This window comes from Hyperolius riggenbachi, chromosome 11 (genome assembly GCF_040937935.1).
Source record: "Hyperolius riggenbachi isolate aHypRig1 chromosome 11, aHypRig1.pri, whole genome shotgun sequence".
NCBI classification, from domain to species: Eukaryota; Metazoa; Chordata; class Amphibia; order Anura; family Hyperoliidae; genus Hyperolius; species Hyperolius riggenbachi.
In genome coordinates, this window is record NC_090656.1 from 200,190,013 (window position 1) to 200,210,418 (window position 20,406).

Consider the following 20,406-nt stretch of genomic DNA (forward strand, 5'->3'; position numbering starts at 1 on the left):
TTTTTGTATCTTTATGCGTTAATGCATCTAGCCGATTCACCCTAAATAGATGAATGAGTTCCTCCTTAACATCCCATACTGTAGGAACACTAGGATAAATCCATTTGTTAAGAATCACCTTTCGGGCCGCCATTCATATTAAATGTGCTAGTTTGGATATGGGGGCTTGAGGCGTCGATGGATTTCCCGAGGAAGAAGGTTGAGATGGGTAATAATGAAATAACATCAAGAGAGGATCAAGTTCCATTCTAGTTCTACAGATTGTTTCCGTATAATTCACTATCTTTGTCCAGAAAGTTGAGATTGCTGGACATGTCCATAAGCAGTGGAACAAATCCGCCTCTGGGCAAGTGCATTTAGGGCATACTGGGGAGTAATGAGGGGGGGGGACTTTATATTTTATATTGAACGCGTATATGGCTCTATGAATAAGTTTTAATTGAGATTCTCTCCAGTTTTCCCCTAAAATCAATTTGTGAGCCACACGGTACCCCTCCAAGATTTTTCTTCCTATGTCCTCCCCCGGTATATCCCTCGACCACCTTGTCAAGTTATTGGTAGCTTTAATGGTGATGCGAATCTGTTGTAAATTTGATTGTATTACTGATAAAGATAGCCTAGGAGTTTGTGGGGAAAGGAACTTACCCTGTATGTATTTAGAGAGTTTAGCCTGTCTAATTTCCCCTTATCTGTGACTAATCACAAGTTGTAATTTGATCTCCGCTGTGTAAGCTGGCTGCCTCAGGAGAGCAGCTAATTTGTAAACACAGGATGTTAACCCTATGTCTGCTTCCATGAAAGCAGGAAGTAGATACACTGCAGATGTTTTGCAGGATTTGTATCAGCTGTAACAAAGAAATGTTTTTCTTTAAAAGTTATTATGCTGTTGCTTATCTTTTGAAGCAGAGAGGAAGTTCTGAGTTCAGGGCCGCGTTAACTCTGAGCGTTCGGCGTACCTCAGGCCTGATCTCTGTCCTATGACCACAATGCTTCATTGTCTTCATACCGTGCTGCCATTGTGCCCACAGCTCCTTGCAGCGCGCCTCTGGCGTGTAAACAGCCCGTCGTCCGGGGAGACGCTAATTCGTCCTGACAGGCCATCGCCTGGCTCTTCCCTCATGAAAGGCAATTACAAGCCCAGCGTGCGGTATGGTTTCAATAATCCGCCGCGTCTTTCAGACGCTTATTAAGATAACATCTGAACCTCGTCCCGAACACCTTGTCCGTCGCCCTCATTTATCATCCCCGAGAATGACACTTAAATGGGCCGCTGGAAACATGTCTGCGGAAGTGGAGTTAAGTAAACGCTACGGTTGTGTCAAAATCAAGAGCATGGCGGCCATTTTTCCTCGGAGTCACCCTGTGTCTCTAATAGGGGAAAGGTTTAGCTTCTTCCACATTTTACTTAAAGGGGGTCCTAACATTCAAAAACAAATGCCAAAAAATAGTCAGCAGCCCCAAAATATATGTAACCCTCTTTCAAAATTATATTTATTGGTCCTCCTATTTACCCCATTTTTTTTCTTTTTACCTGGTCAGGGTGCTTTTACCTACTACCAGTGGATTATGGAAAGTTTTTTTGTTTTTCTGTCCTTAGCTACAATAACAAGCTTATCTCAGCATGCATATAACAGAAAGCATCCTATTTTGGATAAAATAAGGACACTATGGCCAGAAGGTAATTGAATCCCGCCTCTCTTTGAAGAGTTGACACAGTGATATAAGCCTGTTGTCTAGGGAAAGTTTGCTGTGGAAGGGACAGTAAATATTCATTATGATTATTATTATTTTTAAACATCACATCTAAATCTGACAGTGAGCACTAAAAACAATTGCATAGGTAAGCTAATTAAGTAATTTCTTATTTGATTATTTTTTATTATTACTATTATTTTTCCATTTAATATGGCATTTTATCCCACTTTAAAGGGATCCTGAAGTGAGAAGGACATGGAGGATGCCATGTTTATTTCCTTTTAAACAATACCAATTGCCTGGCTGTCCTGCTGATTCTCTGCTTCTACCATAGACCCTCAACAAGCATGTAGATCAGATGTTTCTGCCAAAAATCTGCCAATATTAGCTGCATGCTTATTTCTGGTGTGTGATTCAGACACTACTGTAGCCATGGAGATCAGCAGGATTGCCAGGCAACTGGTAATGTTTAAGAGGAAATAAATATGGCAGCCTTCCATATCTCCTCTTCTTTCAGTTATCCTTTAAGGGTAAAGGGAAGCCCCCTTTAAAGTTTTTTTTTTTTTATGGTAGATGTGAGGAAGTGGGGAGCGAAGGGGCTATTTAAAAAAAAATATACAACATTTTAAAAGAGGGCAAGGAAATCTTAAACTTTAGATGGCATTTATTACCTGCTATATGACATCAGTACAGCCCTTTGATGGCCCTTTTGCTTGATGGCTGTGAGGGGAGACGACTGACCACTGTCTAAGGATAGCTGTGGAATGTTCATAGAGACACACAGGCCTCCATTGTCTACAGCTGGGAGGAAACCACAGAAACAAACTATGACACATTCTCTGCTGGGCAGGGCGGGGACTTTAGGATCTTGCACAAGCATAACCGCTAATAAATGCTATTTACAAAGTGGATTATTTTACTGTGCTGGTTTAGAAAATCAACTTATTTAGAAAATTGTCTGTGTGAAGAAGTACCCTTTAAAGAGAAACTCCGATCAAGAATTGAACTTTACCCCAATCAGTAGCTGATACCCCCTTTTACATGAGAAATCTATTCCTTTTCACAAACAGACTATCAGGGGGCGCTGTATGGCTGATATTGTGGTGAAACCCCTCCCACAAAGAAGTTCTGAGGACCGTGGTGGCAGGTTCCTGTCTGTGAACCCTGTTGCATTGTGGGAAATAGCTGTTTACAGCTGTTTCCAACTGCCAAAACAGCATGCAGCAGCTACATCACCTGCCAACAGTAAAAAAAATGTCACCATGTGATAAATGTCAGAATATAAATCAGGGATTTAAAAGATTTTACAATAGGCAAACACTGACTAAATCATTTATACATAATTATTGTAAAAATGAAGCACTTTTTTTATTACATTATTTTCACTGGAGTTCCTCTTTAAAGGAACTTTACCAAAAGATTGTTGTAGAGTGGAAAAAAAAATAAAGAGATTGTAAAGTGAGAAGCAAAAATTAGAAGATAAATCAAGAAATTATTGATATTCGCCATGTAATTCATGTTATTTGTTCTACCGTGAGCCGGCTGCAGGTCATCCTCTTTACTGCTGGCAGCCATGAATAAAACACAGACAGCACCAATTGTTCTTATATAAACACACACACGAACAATGTGATAGGCTAAAAAGTTACATCTATAACTAAGGGCCCGTTTCCACTATTGCGTTGCGGAATCGCCGGCGAATCACCGCAGGCAAATCGCATGCGGGTGCGATTCCGCATGCGTTTTTTGCCGCGATTTCGCATAGGTTAGCGTGATGCGATTTTAACCATGTCACTGCCTGTGTGAATTAACATGGGTACCTATGCGAAATCGCGTCAAAAAACAGATGGGGAAAACGCATGCGATTTCCCTATTAAATACATTGCGTGCGATTCGCCTGCATTCCACACGCAGGCGAATTCTGCAGGGTCTACAGTGCAGAAAAATCCTGCACACAAAAACGCAAATGAAAACTGACAAGTGGAAACAGTCCCATCCACTTGTATTGCCTATGCGAATCCGCATGCGTTGTCTGCATGCGGATTCGCGCTAGTGGAAACGGGCCCCAACACACACACACACACACACACACGCGCTTGGCATTTGGCAACAGCCATTATTTACAACAATGCAGTGAGGTTCGCAGACAGGAAACTGTCATGGCCATGGACATGACATCACACTGTGGGAGAAGTATCACCTCAATGTCAGCCATACAGACCCACTGATGATCTATTTGAGAAACGGTAAAGTTGTCTCATGGGAAAGGGAGTCATCCAGCTACTGATTGGGATAAAGTTCAATTCTGCATTAAGGTTCCTTATTCTCATGTCACTGTGCCAACGAATCATGCCCCAGAAGAGGCATTAAAGGCCACTTTGACTACCCAATACCCCTATAGAAAATCATGTCATAGTAAGAGTTAAATCACTCAATATACTTTGTATTTAAAGAATGCTCAAATAGGTCACTTTTACTATATTTTACAGCTCCTCGACTGTTGTAAACCTGCTGCTGGAGACAGGATCCGCCTCCTCATTAACATTCACTAAACTGCAGTAATCAGAATAGAATGCCTCAAGTCTTGCGCAAAAAACAGAGTGTAATGCAACATGTAATACCGCATGCACAGGTTATTATGCACAAAATAAAATCATTCGTAACGCATATATTCATTGTGAGTAACAGGTGCACACCCACCTAACCGCATAATAACCTTTAAAGAAAAACATTTCTTTGTTACAGCTGACACAAATCCTGCAATAAATCAGGTTAACATCCTATGTTTACAAATTAGCTTCTCTGCCATGGTAGCCAGCTGACACAGCTGAGAGGTCAAATTACACCTTGTGATTGGTCACAGATGAGGGGGAATTAGACAGGCATACAAGGTGCATTTCTCTATGCTTCTATCATGTGCAAGTGTTCAGGTCCACTATAAAACCACACATTAGTAACAAGCTGCAAATAGTTAAGTGCGGGAATGTTTTAAGCATTTAAATACAGTGCATAACCTGCCTACTGCTTATGCATTACATTTTACAGCAGCTCAGTCAATATACAGTGCTGCCCATAATTATTCATACCACTGGCAAATCTTGACTTAAAGTTACTTTTATTCAACCAGCAAGTATTTTTTTGACAGGAAATGACATAGGTGTCTCCCAAAAGATAATAAGATGATGTACAAGAGGCATTATTGTGGGAAAATAAACATTTCTCAGCTTTTATTTACATTTGTGCAAAAAAGTGTCCAGTCCAATATATAATATAATATAATCAATAGAAAAACTTATTGGCTATTACAGCAATAAAACGCTTCCTACAATTGCAGACCAGCTTTTTGCATGTCTCCACAGGTATTTTTGTCCATTCATCTTTAGCAATGAGCTCCAAATCTTTCAGGTTGGAGGGTCTTCTTGCCATCACCCTGATCTTTAGCTCCCTCCACAGATTCTCCATTAGATTCAAGTCTGGACTCTGCCTGGGCCACTCCAAACGTTAATGTTGTTGTCTGCTAACCATTTCTTCACCACTTTTGCTGTGAGTTTTGGGTCATTGTCATGCTGAAATGTCCACTGGTGCTCAAGGCCAAGTTTCTCTGCAGACTACCTGATATTGTCATTGAGAATCCTCATGCATTGCTCTTTTTTCATGTTACATAAAAGGAAGTCTTGTCAAGTGTAAAACAATGGTGGGGAATCCGTATCCTCTGCAGAGGAGGAGCTAGCAGATATTATAGAGTGCAATTTAGGGTGGGGAATCCGTATCCTCTGCAGAGGAGGAGCTAGCAGATAATACAGAGTGCAATTTATGGTGGGGAGTCCGTATCCTCTGCAGAGGAGGAGCTAGCAGATATTACAGAGTGCAATTTATGGTGGGGAATCCGTATCCTCTGCAGAGGAGGAGCTAGCAGATATTACAGAGTGCAATTGATAATGTAAAGTAGATTAAGAACTGTACTGTGTAAAATTTGTACCCGAGCCCATGGTTTTGTCGCTACTCTAGGAGGAATGACTGATCGCTCTACATATTAAAGGTAACCTGAAGTGAGAGGGCTATAGAGGCTGACATATTCATTTTATTTTAAATAATGCAGATTGCCTGGCTGTCCTGCTGATCCTCTGCCTCTAATCCCCTTAGGCACAGTTTCCATTAGTGCACATTTGCTGCGTTTCCTCGCATGTTTGGATAGGGAAATGTGGCCTACTGAGATCAATAGTCTGTCGTCTGATTCACACACGGGGGAAATTTGGACGGCATGCAGCATAAAACCACATTGCGCGTCCGGATCCCTCTAGTAGTGCATGGCACGGCTAGAGGGATTCCGATGTGTCCCGCATCACAGCCCGTGCAAGCCACATGCCGACACACGGTGGAAACGGGACCTTAGCCACGGACCCTGAACAAGCATGCAGCAGATCAGGTGTTTGTGACTGAAGTCTGACTAGATTAGCTGCATGCTTGTTTCAGGTGTGTCAGTCAGACACTGCTGCAACCAAAGAGATCAGTAGGGCTGCCGGGCACCTTGTATTGCTTAAAATGTTGTTCAGCTTCCTTTGAAATCCCTTTATAAAGGTTTCTCTGGCCCCTGCCTGAATGTAGCTTGGTTGCAGAAGATGTCAGGTTTGTTATGAATAGGTCTCCTCTGTAATGAGCTGCAGCATACTGTGAGGAGTCTCCCGCAGAGGTGTATGGAGGTGTGTGGAGTCACTGCAGTGCTGTGCAGGGAGTGGAGAGACTCGGACTGTGAATGATTCTGTTTGTGTGAAGTTGTTTCTCTCCTTATTTGTTGGATGAGTAACAGGCTGTCTGCAGACCGTTCTACAACAACACGTCTTATCTGATGTTGTGACTGCGACGCCGTCTGTATCGCGCAGGAGGTGTTTATGCTGGCTGTTAGTTTATGCTGCTGTGAATCAGGATTTAGTATCTTGAGGGCTGCTGGGTGCAGGACTACAACTCCCAGCCTGGCCTGAGTATCTGTGGAAATGAAGGATATTCCAGTCTGAGGAGGGTTTTGTTGTGCTGGGTGGGAGTACCGACCAGCAGACTCTTGGGGGGGGGGGGGGGGGGGGTTTGCAGCAAATTTATATCGACTGATGTCACTGCTGTAAGATATAACATATCTGGAGAGCAGTGATGTCACTGCTGTAATACACAACATATCTGGAGAGCAGTGATGTTACTGCTGTAAAAAATGTATCAGGAGACGGTGTTGTCACTTCTGTGTAATATAACTTTTATACCTGGAGTGGCGATGTCACTGCTGTGAAATATAACTTATCCTTAGAGAGCGGCGATGTCACTGCTGTAATACATAACATATCTGGAGAGGGGTGATGGCACTCCTAATATATATAACTTGCAGAGCAGTGACGTCACTCCCTGAGATATTATATATAACTTAAATTTGGAGTGCAGTAATGCTAATCCTGTGAAATATAACTTATACTTGGAGAGCGGTGATGTCACTCCTGTGTAATATAACTTATACTGAGAGAGCAGTGATCTCACTCCTGTGAAATATGACTTCTACTTGGAGAGCGGCAATGTCACTGCTGTAATACAAAACATATCTGAAAAGCAGTGATGTCACTCCTATGAAATATAACTTATACTTGGAGAGCGGTGATGACTCTAGAGATGGCTACAGAAACAAGCCCCCTCTGAGAGTTTTAGGACTTCCTGGTGTAGGAGTGTTTTTGTGTCCGATAGAAGCTTGTGTATGAGGAGGAATAATGTCCCCCCATCCTGTGTCTGGAAGCCCTGCTGGGAAGTGTGCGGCTTTTTTCTCTATAAGAGCCAGATTAGCCCCTAAATCCCTGCGGAACCCTCCTGGCCGATCCCCTGAACTGTGTCCAATAAGTAAATATGGTGCCGGGACGCCACGGGAATCTATTTTCAGCAAGTGTTTCGGGGGCGTCCGGGGGCCATCGAGCCAGCGCTGACCTGGTCACCGGGTTGGCATTCAGCAACCTGGAAACCAACAGGCACCTTCCATGCTTAGAGGACGCCCTTCTGAAAAGGGGTGAAGTGCTTTTAAATGTCTTTGTAGGCATTAATCCCGCCCCCCGCCGGGCCTCTCTCTGCATGACAAAAAGCCCCAAAGTTTTCAAAAACAGCTGCTTGAGCTGCAAGAATAGCCTTTTAATGGTCACTGGAGCCTGACAAAAAGAGGCAGCCCTGAATAGCAGGTCTGCTAAAGCCAATTGCTTCTTTTGTTGGGGTCTGAAGATAAAGGGGGATTAGGCTTCTCCATCCTCTAATACCCCAATTATACCTGCTCTGCCTGGCCCAACTCTATTCCTCCCAGCCTCTCCAGTGGTCACTGAGATCCGGCCAATAAGATTGAAGAGCTGAAACAAACCGATTGTCAAATATTAACACTTGCTTCCCCTTAACTCTCCACATGCCGGTTTAGACTTTCAGAATTTTTCACCTAGTTTTCTTTTTGTGCTGTAGGAAATCTGGTTTCTCTCAAAAATTCAGGATTTTTCTTTCAGTGCATCCAAACTAAAGGTACCCATACATCTAGCGACTTGTTTATTGAATCAGATGAAAATCGGTGCCGCCAAGTGCATGCCCAATCGACGATGTGACCAATTTCGGGCCGAGCATGTCAATCGGACGTGCTGCAGGATGTTGGGCCGTCATGATCTATCGGGTGCACGGCGGTAACCGCTAGTGATATTGGGACAGGCAACAAAGAACGTGACAAAATATCCGGTGACCCCCCCTAATGTGCACTATACTTTGGCTGTGTCAGGTGCTGGCTCTGGGCTCTGTCCTCAATCCACATACACATGCCCCACGTGGTTACCGGAGTAACATGGGACACGTATATGTACGGAGCCCAGAGCCAATGGCAGGCATGGACCGATATAGTGCACTGGGCACCTGGGGGGCGCGTGTGACATGGGGACATATGGGGACAGAGGGGAAGCAGCGTCACAAGGCTGATTCCTGATCGATTTCAGCATTATTGATCGGAATTGACCTACGATGTATAGGCAGCTGACAGATCTCTCTTACCAGATTCCATCAGAGAGAGAGATTTGTCTCTTGGTCCAATCTGCCCAGCATTGTTAGATTGTTAGTGGCACTTTCGGTCTTTTTTCAAGCGCAGGCGATTTTTAAAATCGCCCACAAAACGCTTGTGCAATGCATCTCTATGAGAAAGTTCATATCAGCGCGGTTTGTGCGCTGTGCGTTCAGCAAAGCGGTGCCTGTACCATTTTTGGGACCTTTTTGCTGTAATGGAAGGTATAGGAAGAAGAGTGCTAAACGCTCACAAAACCGCTTTATGAGGCGATTTCATTCGCATTTTTTTAGAATAAATACATTGTATTTAGTCTTTTCCGGGTCAAAGAGTTCACTTCCTGACTTGCGTCAGGGATTAAATTACAAAACTGTTCTGGAAAAGTGCTTAGAAAAGAAATGTAGCGCGCAGTGGAGCATCGGGGACACACACACACACACACACACACACACACACACACACACCACACACACACACACACCACACACACCACACACACACACACACACACACACACAAAACGATTGCGTTTGAGGATTCGATTTTAGGTGTGAATGAGGCCTAAAGAGATTTAAAAAAAGAGAGATAATGCATTTGTAGAAAACTTTCACTATTTATAAACACAATCTAATTTATTTGGGCAATATTTTTCTTGCCAACTGTTTTCCTTATACCTGAAACCAGTATGCAGCTAGTTCAGTAATATTGATTTGCATGCTTGTTCAGGGTCTATAGCTAAAAGTATGAGAGGCAGAGGATCAGTAGGATAGCCAGGCAACTGGTATTGTAATATGGGAATTAAATATGGCAGCCTTCATATCCATGTCAGGTCAGTAGAGATGGCCCGAATCTCCGATTTTAGGTTCGCAAACCTTCGCGAACCACAATAGACTTCAATGGGGAGGCGAACTTTGAAAACTAGAAATGTTTATGCTGGCCCCAAAAGTGATGGAAAAGATGTTTCAAGGGGTCTAACATATGAGTTTTTGCATGGAGGAGTGGGATACACGCCAAAAGTTCCGGGGAAAAATCTGGATTTGACGCAAAGCAGCGTTTTAAGGGCAGAAATCACATTGCATGTTAAATTAGAGGCCTACAGAGCTTTAAAACCTCTTGCATGTGTATACATTAATCAGGGAGTGTAATTAGTGTACTGCTTCACACTGACAGACCAAACTCACTGTGTAACGCACCGCAAACAGCTGTTTGTGTAGTGACGGCCATGCTGGACTGGTGCACACCGTGGCGAGAGTGCAGGTGATAGCAGTTTTGAGTTAGCTCAATGACAGAAGAACAGTGATTGTCCAGCTTATCAAATTTGGTCTGTCCACAACGAAGCAACGACCTTGTTATCTTTGGTGTGCCATCCCCCGAGACACTCATATAGCCGGCGGTCATTGCTTCATTGTGATACGCAAGCCCCTTCACCGCGGCATGGTAACGATCGCGAAGGGGAATTGGCACATGTACATGCCATTTGTTTTGTTGTTGCAGCCTCAGTGCAGCTAAAAAAATTAGGCAGGCATGTACACGCACCAGAAAAATTATAGCGGCCGCTGCTAGCAGCCTTAAAAATTCAGAAATCCGCCTGGAGTCCTGGTGGACCCTGTTGGTGGTGGCGGAAAAGGCAGTCAAGCGGCCTGCAGGCAGAGATGCTGTGTGGGGAGTGACTTAGTCTTGGGGCAGGCAGTCACACGGCGTGCAGGCAGAGATGCTGTGTGTGGGGACTGACTTAGTCTTCAGGCAGGCCTGACTCAGCTTTGCAGGCCAGGCATCCGTGGTCAGATGGACCCTTGACCCAACGCTGTGTGCCAGAGATGTCACCACTTGCCTTTGAACATCACGGTTCAGTTTAGGTATCGCCTTTTTTGAGAAAAAATTGCGGCCTGGTATCTTCCACTGCGGTGTGTGACTTTGCATTTGTGTGCTGCTTTTCCTTAGGTGGTCATCCCATTGCAGTTTGTGCTTTGTAATCATGTGCCTACCGTAAGGTAGTTGTCCCTATGTGGGTTTTGGTCTTTCCACGGGTCAATTTTCAGTGGCAGAGAGTACAGATGGCATTGCTCTCATTTGAGGCAGACACAAAAAAAATTCTACACCGCTGAGCCCTGGGGTGATGGCACTTTGGTGGTGACAGCCGACTGAGTTTTAATTGGGGTGCCAGAATTAGAGCAGGAGGAGGAAGATATGTCACGCTTCTGCGCGGAAGCTGAGAAAGATGAGGTTTTCTGTGTTAAATAGTCAACTACGTCCTGACAATATTGGGGGTTGATGGAACGTGCCTTCTTCTAAACACTGTACTTTGGTCGAGGGCCACATGAAATCACGATAGCGCGACCTCGAACAGACCTGCCAGGTGGCCAGCCTCTGGCTCTGCCTTTTGTTTTGTCCATATTGGGGGGGTTGAAGTGAAAGGCATGTACTGACTTGACTAATACAATGTACGGTTACACAGGTGCAGTGAACAGGTAATGCAGTGACTGCTGGTACAACAATGTGCTGTTACACAGGTGCAGTGAACAGGTTGCAGTGATTGGGATTACAAATGTGCAGCTGCCTGTCACACACACACACACGGACTGCAATGACAGGTGCAATGACTGGTGGTATTAACACTGCGTGTGTTCAAGTAGGTATAGGTAGGTAGGTACACTGAACAGTGAACAGGTGCAGTGATTGGGATTACAAATGTGCAGCTGCCTGTCACACACACAGCTAGTCACTGAATATACTGGGCCTGGCAGTGGCACAGTAGGAATTAAGGTGCCAAAGGCCAGCTGCGACTGACTGACACGGCTGTATATAATGCAAGTGGGCCACACAAAAAAAAAAAAAATAGATCACAAGAACAACATTAGCTCTCAAGAGCTGTTGAAGGGTGCTTTTTTAGCAATAAGAATCAGCAAGGAGCAAGCGAACAAGCCTACAAGAGCCTAACTAAGCTTTCCCTATGTGAGTCTGCAGCAGCTCTCCTCTAATTACTGCAGGCACATGAGTGAGTCCAATGCCTGACGCTGCCTGCCTTTTATAAGGGGGGGAGTGGCTCCAGGAGGGAATGTAGCCTGATTGGCTACAATGTGCCTGCTGACTGTGATGTAGAGGGTCAAAGTTGACCCTAATGATGCACTATGGGGGAAAACTGAACTTTCGCTAAAGTTTGCGGTTCTCTGCGATCACGAACCACAGAAGTTCGCCGGTGAACAGTTCGGGCCATCTCTACAGGTCAGGTGTACTATAAGCAAGAGGTTACTGACTGTGGCCAAGAACTTGTTTTCTGAAAGGAAGACCACTGATGGTGAAGGACTTTCCAGAGTTTCACCTGAAATGATCATTAACTGTTGTCTTGGATGGTGAAAATATAAGGTGTCTACATAGCAGAACTGTAACCTACAGAACTATCCATTTTCTTCTCTCAATACATCACACTAAAGGAAGCCACTAACTATACAATTGTCAGAACAATCGATTACGAAAGATTACTTGTATGAACAATTGGAAATAATTGTTTGGGACTACTAAATGACAAAAATCTCCTAACCAACCTGATCAGATCAATGAAATCAATCTGATGTTCGGATCCATCCTGTCAATCTGATTGGATTGGTTAGGAGATTTTTGTTCAGTAGTGGTCCTAAACGATCATTGCCGATCGTTCATATGAATAATCGTTCGTAAACTATCGTTCTGCAAATTGTATTGTTATTGGCCACATTGAGTTGCAGATCCAACCACAGCATCCACTTGCACGTAGGACTTCTCACCAGCTTCTCTTCTTCTCTGGAATTTCCTTCTGTGACACTACAACCATTGAAACATTTAAAGGGTACCTGTAACCTCAATAGGGAGAAGCCTCCCTGGTCTTCCTGCGCTGGGACTCTTCTAAATTATTGAAGAATGCTCGTGGCCGCACTCCCCTTTGTGTAGAAGCGTGGTTGCACTTTGCAGGCGCAAAGTACATCCCTCACCTGTGCATTAGCATGGAGACATTTTCCTCTGTTCACATGCGGCTCTGTGCTACTGCACAGGCGTGAACCCATTGGAGCCTGAGCAGTGCGGCACGCTCATACATGAAAGAGGGTCCCAGCCGGCGGTGGAGGAGTCGCGGAGGATCAGGAGCATCCAGAGGCTTTCCCCTACTGATGTAAGTATGCTTTGCACAAAGTGGATAAGAGGCTCTCAGGAGTGTATACAAAAGAGTTAAAAATAAAAGAGAAAAATGTTGCTTACCTCAATAAGGACATATTCACATATATAAAATATGATTTTTTTTCCCCGTTTCGTGGGGCTCTTCCCACTTCCTCAGCCTAAATAAATTGCCGAAGGGTTTCAAAAGCCAGGTGCAGAGTGCCTCCCAGAGTTGCTCTGCCCCTGGCTTTTGAAACCCTTCTGCGCTTTATTTAGCCTGAGGAAGTGGACAGAGACCCACGGAATGCGTTGCTTATGCTTATTAAAATTTATATATATATATATATATATATATTTTTTTTTTTTTTAAATGAATTTGTCATTCTTGAGGTAAGCCACCCCCGTTTTATACACTCCTGGGCGCCTCTTACCCTCTTTGTGCCCGTTTCCCTCCTTGTGAGGGCTAAGTCTGGTCGCCTTGTCACATGCCACCTGTCAGGACCTTACTGCTGTTTCCCAAGAGTGCCACCAGCTAGCTACTAGTACACAGTGAATGTAACTTTCACTCACAGTCTGCTACTCCATCTCGCTGCATTAGGTTAATTATAGTAATAATTGAAACGTTGATTGCCGCTGTACAAAATATGGTCGTCCTGCATAAACCTGATAATTCGTACTGCCACTGTGATCGCATTGCAGACTTTTCTAAGCAAGATGTAATGTCTGAATGGTTGACCCTCACCAGCCTCCCCACCCCCCAAATGGGTCCATCAATCAGTAAAAATGTCTTATAATTCCAAGATTTACGTTTGGGCTTTCTCAGTGTTTATATTAAGGAGAGCTTTATAGTGGGAACTAATATCCATTTAGGACTAGAGTTAATGCTATGTTTCCCCCCTCTTGTAATGTGTATACAGTACAAAGAGTTTGAAACTTTTTGCAGTTTGGTGAAAGATTTTTTTGGTGGAGAGGTGAAGAGTGTCTTATTGAAATATATATATATAGATCAGGTGCCTTGTGATATACGGTAGTTTTGTGCCGGTTTGCTTTTGGATAATCTTTTATTATTTTAAGTACAGCTTCTTTTCTGACTCCGTTACATCGTACTCTGTTGATCGACACCATTCCAAGTCCTTTTTTAAAAGATACCTGAAGTGAGGGGGACATGGAGGCTGCCATATTTATTCCCTCTTACACAATGCAAATTGCCTGGCTGTGCTGCTGATCCTTAGCCTCTAAAACTATTGGATTAGTCACATGCTTGTTTCAGTTGTGTAATTCAGACACTAATGCTAGAAAGATCATTAGGACAGCCAGGCAACTGGTATTGTTTAAAAGGAAATAAGCATATAATCGGAATCCGAAGATTTGTATAGCACTTTTCTCCTGTCTGACTCAAAGCGCTCAAGAGCTGCAGCCACTGGGACGCGCTCAAGAGGCCACCCTGCAGTGTTGGGGAGTCTTGCCTTGAACTCCTTACTGAATAGGTACTTGACCTAGCCAGGATTCATACCCTGGTCTCCCATGTCAAAGGCAGAGCCCTTAACCAGTACACTATCCAGCCACAAGTACACTATCCAGCCATATCCTCTCTCACTTCAGTTGTCATTTAACCCTTTAGCAGCCAATTTAGAGACTTGCAGATGTTCCAGGCCAATTTATTTTAGTTTTTTTTTTAAATTTCTCCTTTGTTACACTTCTTTGCTTCTGATTAGTGCTACTGCAATATGTACCTATGGCCACTTGTCACTAGGGAGCAATGTGAGACAACAACAGAGGACTTCTGCTTTCAGCTTCTATATTTTCTGCCAGTAGAGAGATCAAAGCATTCCATGAATTTACAGCACAAGAAGTTCTGCCGACTGAAGTCAAAAGCAGTGCACTTTTCTCAGATGAGAAACTCTGTTGAAGCTGCTAATGGGTTAAACTATTGTAGATTCAGATGGCTCTGTGCATGGTGGGCCAGAAAAATATTGTTTCCAGGGGATTCAAGAGACTGGATGATTGATTTGGTTGCAATGTTTGTAGCAATTTGCCTTTAAAGTGGATCTGAACTCTTGCACAGGACAGAAGGAAAACAGAGAGAAATCCACCCTGCACGTATTTAGAGAGTTTAGCCTGTCTAATGCCCCCTCATCTGTGACTAATTACCACCATAATTTGATCTCTCAGCTGTGTCAGATCAGGAATCTCCCGGTGTACAAATGTAAGTCTTCTTGTGGCTAGCTGCATTAATGTGTATAGTTTGGGGTTTAGTACATAGTTTTGCATCTGATTTGTATTCAAGGTGTGTATTTAGGTCCCTAGGGGGCGCTGAACACCTCTGTTGGTTTCAGTTGCAGCTTGATTAGGAGCGATGCCAATTTTTTGCTGTTCTCTAGAATGGGTAAACTTTGTGTGGCCCGGGCCACAGTCTGCGGGCCACATTCCTGACATGCCTGGCCTGCTCCTCTCTCTTCCCCCCCTCCTTCCCTCCCCGCAGAGTTGCGAGTGGGCAATTAGCAGGGTTAACACACCTACATAGGGCTTCCTCTGTCGCGTCTCCATAGTAACAGGCCGTCACATGACACGCCAGCGTACCACCTGCTGGCGGCCAGGGTGTGGTACGCTGGTGAGTTATCCCTCGCTAATCGCCCGCTTGTAACTCTGCAGGGAGCGTGGGGGGGGGGGGGGGAAGAGAAGAATCTGGACGATTAGCGGTGGGCCGGATGTACATTTGTGTTTAATCACAAGTTGCAATTTGATATCAACTTCCATGGCAGATAAGCTCATTTGAAAGCACAGGATGTTAACAATATGTCTGCTTCCATGAAAGCAGGAAGTAGATACACTGCAGATTTATATCAGCTGTAACCAGGAAATGTTTTTCTTTAAAGGTTATCACGCTGTTGCGTATCTTTTATAGTAGAGAGGAAGTTCTGAGTTCAGGTCCTCTTTAATAATTAAGCGCAATGTCACTTTAAGAATGTTATTAAATGCTTTTAAATCAATCAAGTTGCTAGTCAACTAGGCCCTCTGTCAGCAATTATTGTTTATGTCCCATTTAGTTGTCACATGTTAATTTAATTAAACTATAAAACAATGTTTTGCAGAGTGAACAGAAGGCTTATGGATGGTTGACCTGTAGCTACAGCACAGTAGACACTTGTTTTAGTGAAGTGTATGACTTGAATGCTGAGCTGTTTCCTCTGCCTTCTGCCCTCCCCGGGGTACTAACCGGCACGCTTTTCTCTTTTCTTGTCTCTTAGTTAGCTGCCAGGCAGGCACGTACTACGACGGACAGAAGGACCAGTGCGTTCTATGCCCAAACGGGACCTATCAGAACGAGGAAGGGCAGATAGTGTGTGAAACCTGCCCCGGCCCCGAGAACAGAGACAGCTCGAAGCATGCGGGGGCCCGAGACCTCTCCGAGTGCGGAGGTAATGCAGATCCGCCCGCCAGTGCGCTGGGAGGGCGATAGGAACACTAAGGGTTAAAAACGATGACTGCAGAATCGGTGTAGTGCCGTGTATCTCACAATCTGAATTCGCAGTACGATTTCATTTATCGATGTGATGAGCTATTCAGTAAAAACATTAGATCGACAAAAAAATAAATAAAAAACTTGGGCCTTCAGTCAATGAATTTACTTCAATAAAGAGCCAAATTATTAATTGAAAAATAGAATTGGACAGGCATTGTAGAATATGCATTTCTACCTGCCATTGGGGCATCCGCAGTTATCCCAGCCTGACAAGGGTTTATGCCTACCCCCAGTGGCGTAACTAAGGAGCTTGGGGCCCCAGTGCAAGTTTTACATGGAGCCCCAAGCCCTCTATTGATATGGAGCTGCAAAACCTACCAAGGACAGCTGCAGTGTTTGAAGATTACTACTATGCAATGCACATATAGAGGAGTTCATTACCAGTATAGCTCAATGCAAAGCTAATAAGATGGAAGCCCTAGTGGTCCAGAAGCCCTGATGCAGTCACTACCTCTGCATCCCCTGTTGCTGCAACTCTGCCTACCCCTGCTGCACTGCATAAACTAACATGCCTTTCTGCTCTCATTCTCTTCCTGCTGCTTCATTACCTAGATTGTTTCTAGAATGGCAAAACACAACTTCTCATTTTTTGTGAGGATTGTTTCCACCCTCGCTGTTAAAAGTGAGCAGAACAGCTTTATAAAGAGAATTTATTAACATAAATATTTTCAAAATATACAGGTACAGTATATGCTATATCTTATGAGTTTGGTCCATAGGGAGTGTGATGGATTGCTGGTTCAGCATCGCCATCTTGTGGTCAGTTTTAGGAAGCGTAGAGAACTCTCTGCTGCTTGTTCATCTAGTAGAAACCATTTCAGAAAGGGACACCTTTAGAAAGCAGCTCGACTTGTGGGAGATTGGTTAGACTTTTCCTTGCAGTAAATGGACTTCTCAGTCTTAATAGGTCCTAGCTGCTGGCTATGAATGGAAACGGGCCTTGTGTAACAGAGGTGACCATTGGCTGTAGTATAGGATTGAGTTCGCAGAGACTCTCTTTCACTCATTGAGCCACTTTCTCTCTCTCTCTCTCCTCAGGTCTGTGCCCGCCTGGAGAATTCTCCGCCGATGGGTTTCGCCCATGTGAACTGTGTCCTGTTGGAGCGTACCAGCCGGAAGGGGGGCGGACAATGTGTTTCTCCTGTGGCGGAGGCCTGACAACCAGACACAGCGGAGCCTCCATATTCCATGAATGCGAAACCAAAGGTTACTCATGATGCTGTGGCTCCACCCCTCACTGTCTCCTCCCTCTATTTCCTGTTTTCTTGGTGTCCCATCCCCCCCCACCCCCGACCTGCTCTTTACTGGAGATGCTAATTTTTCTGACTTGTAAACACCTTTAATGACATTTGCATGCATCTAAAGGCCAATAACCACAGTAGACCAATTACTGCCTTTGCCGAGAATCTAGTGTATGGATGGTGGCCCAGACGCATCAAGCATGCTGCATCACTAGCCCTAACCCTGCCTGATGCAGTAGTTTTCTCCTGTGTGCCGCCTCCTTTGTCGTGCCTGACAGAACGCATCGCTAGCCTTCAAGCTAGCGATGGTCTGTACAGCCCCATCCACAAAATGTCACCCGAATGATCGTATCCCAATCCCTGCCGGATGACATTAGTTTGGGGTGTGTATATGTGGATTTAGAACTGGACCAATTTAAAATCTGCTGCATTTGGCCCAATTCCAAACTGCATGCAGTTTGAATTAAGGGATCACTATTTTGAAAAATTAAAAAATTTAAAAGGCACTATGTACTACGTTTGTTGCTGCGTAAAATGCACCATGATTTTTTTTTCCTAGGTTGCAATCATTTATAACTAGTTGTAAATACCTGACAGGTTTTGGATAGTCCCATCTCCTCCATGGGGGATTCCCAGGGATTTCTGTATTTTGAAAAAGCTTATACTGAACTGCAATTGCTCAGTCCAACTGCCAGAATAGTGTGCCAGCGAGTAGGGAGGGTGGGCGGCATATTTGTATACATACATTCTAGGGAGTGCTTTTGCAAAGAATGAATTAAATATGAGAATCCCCCTATGAGGAGATGAACTAGTCCAAAACCTGTCAGATATTTACTCCCTACTGTGGGATACAGCAACATAGGAAAAAAGTAATTTATAGTGCAGTGTACTTTAGGAAATCTATACTTATAAGTGTGTGTTTACATGTATTTTAGATTTTACAATGTTATGCGATTGTGGTCTGTTATATATGTATGCAAGGCTGAAAATGTAGCATTTCATTGATCTTCTTTAAACTTCACTCTCTTATCTGGAACAGCTCTAAACAAAGGGGCCCTGCTAAGAGATAGCAGGTGCCCAGGGCCACCCGCTATGTGAACCACGGCTATCAGTTAGTACTGTATTTTTTGGACTGTAAGACTCACTTTTTCTCCCCCAGGAGTGGGGGAAAAAAGTCACTGCGTCTTATAGTCCAAATGCAGGGAGTGCCTGACTTGTGAACGCCTCCCAATACCAACCAACCTGCCGCAATGTTAGGGACTCCCAGTACTGTGGCCATGCAGAGGAGGACACAGGGAGACACAAAGGGGCATAGAGGAGGACACAGGGGGACAGAGGCGGACACCTGGGGGGGGGGGGGAGAGGGACAGAGGAGGACACAGGGAGGCACAAGAGGTACAAGGGGGGATTGAGGTACAAAGGGGGCATAATCCACAAGATGCCCCTTCACCATGGAGGCACCATGTTTGGTATATTTTTTTTCTTCCCATGTCTTGTCCTTTAAACCTAGGTGTGTCTTATGGTCAGGAGCGTCTTCTAGTACGAAAAATATGGTAATCAGTACCCCCGGTTTGCATAGCCAGCTGTCCTGGGTCCCACTATTTTGCGAGAGGCCATTCTTGTCATTCTTGCGAGAGGTCCGGGGGGGAGGGGGGTGATGGTTTAGGTGCCATCAGGAGTTTATTAGTTACCCAGCACAGGGGTTGTTAGTTGCCCACAAGGGGGGGGGGGGCTATTAGTTGCCTGCCAGGGGGGGGGTTATTTGTCCGGGAAGGGGTTATTAGTTGTCTGGGGGAGGTAGTTATTGGCTGCTCACAAAGTGTGTGTGTGTGGGGGGGGGGGGGTTATTATATGTCTGGAAAGGGGTTATTAGTTGTCTGGGGGGGGGGGTATTAGTTGCCCACCGGGGGATTCTGTGTGAGAGTAGGGAGAGGTTAGAGGATAGTGAAATACCGATATTTCACATTATCAATTAAGTAGTAGAATAATCAGTACATTTACTGATATTTTTCTACTGCTATTTTTTGCGCCCTTAACCAAATTTTTTTTTAGGTTTACTCTGCGCCCAAAGATAACATTTTCAAATATACTCCTCTTATTTCCCTCTCCCCTATTTCACCCCTCTCCATCTCTACCTCCTCTCCTGCTCCTATCTCTCTTGCTTACTTTTACTTCTGTTTACATTTCATTGCATTATTACAGTTTCAGTCCAGTATTGTCCCTGCTGAGTGACAGCCATTTGTATTCGCTGTCTTTCCATCCCTGCCTGACATTGTTTCTCTGGATTGCGCAGTTCAGTGCTCACCTGGACACTCCTACAACACCACCACACACCGCTGCATCCGCTGTCCTGTGGGAATGTATCAGCCCGAATTTGGCCAAAATTTCTGCATGGCTTGCCCTGGAAATACCAGCACGGACTTCGATGGATCCACCAATATAACCCAATGCAAAAGTAAGTGACGCCCCCAGCATTCCCAAGCTCCCTGTCTTGGGTGACATCCTAAGACAATACACCTATAAGCGGAACTTGCACAGCTCAGGCCCCCCAGCAAAATGTGGCCCCCTCCGCCTCCCGAACACCTCATTCCCCCCTCCACAATCGTGCAGAGCAAAGGCAGCCATATATTTTACCTGACACTGACGTGACAGGTCCTCTTCACTACTCCGTGTGGCTACAATATGCAGCCTAGTGACTTCCGTCTTTCCAGACACTGCAGGTCATGTGATAGGAAGCCGCAAACCAATAGGCTGCTCGGCATGGCTACTTGGAGTAGTGA

At 44.6% G+C, this 20,406-nt stretch overlaps 1 protein-coding gene and 1 long non-coding RNA gene across 6 annotated transcripts in view; one reads left to right on the forward strand and one right to left on the reverse strand.

The window, feature by feature from the left end:
- SCUBE2 (signal peptide, CUB domain and EGF like domain containing 2) overlaps positions 1-20,406 on the forward strand; it is a 162,896-nt gene that overhangs the window by 125,400 nt on the left and 17,090 nt on the right. For 3 of the 5 annotated variants that reach the window (XM_068260196.1, XM_068260199.1, XM_068260197.1), the window contains 3 exons: positions 16,111-16,281; positions 17,424-17,591; positions 19,920-20,081. In XM_068260196.1, the coding sequence (XP_068116297.1) occupies positions 16,111-16,281; positions 17,424-17,591; positions 19,920-20,081 (501 nt within the window). The remainder of the gene's footprint in view (positions 1-16,110; positions 16,282-17,423; positions 17,592-19,919; positions 20,082-20,406) is intronic. The other 2 variants (XR_011024702.1, XM_068260198.1) reach the window with 2 other exon arrangements.
- Positions 1-20,406, reverse strand: part of LOC137538181 (uncharacterized) — a 209,781-nt gene that overhangs the window by 28,169 nt on the left and 161,206 nt on the right. The gene's annotated exons all lie outside the window — the stretch shown is intronic.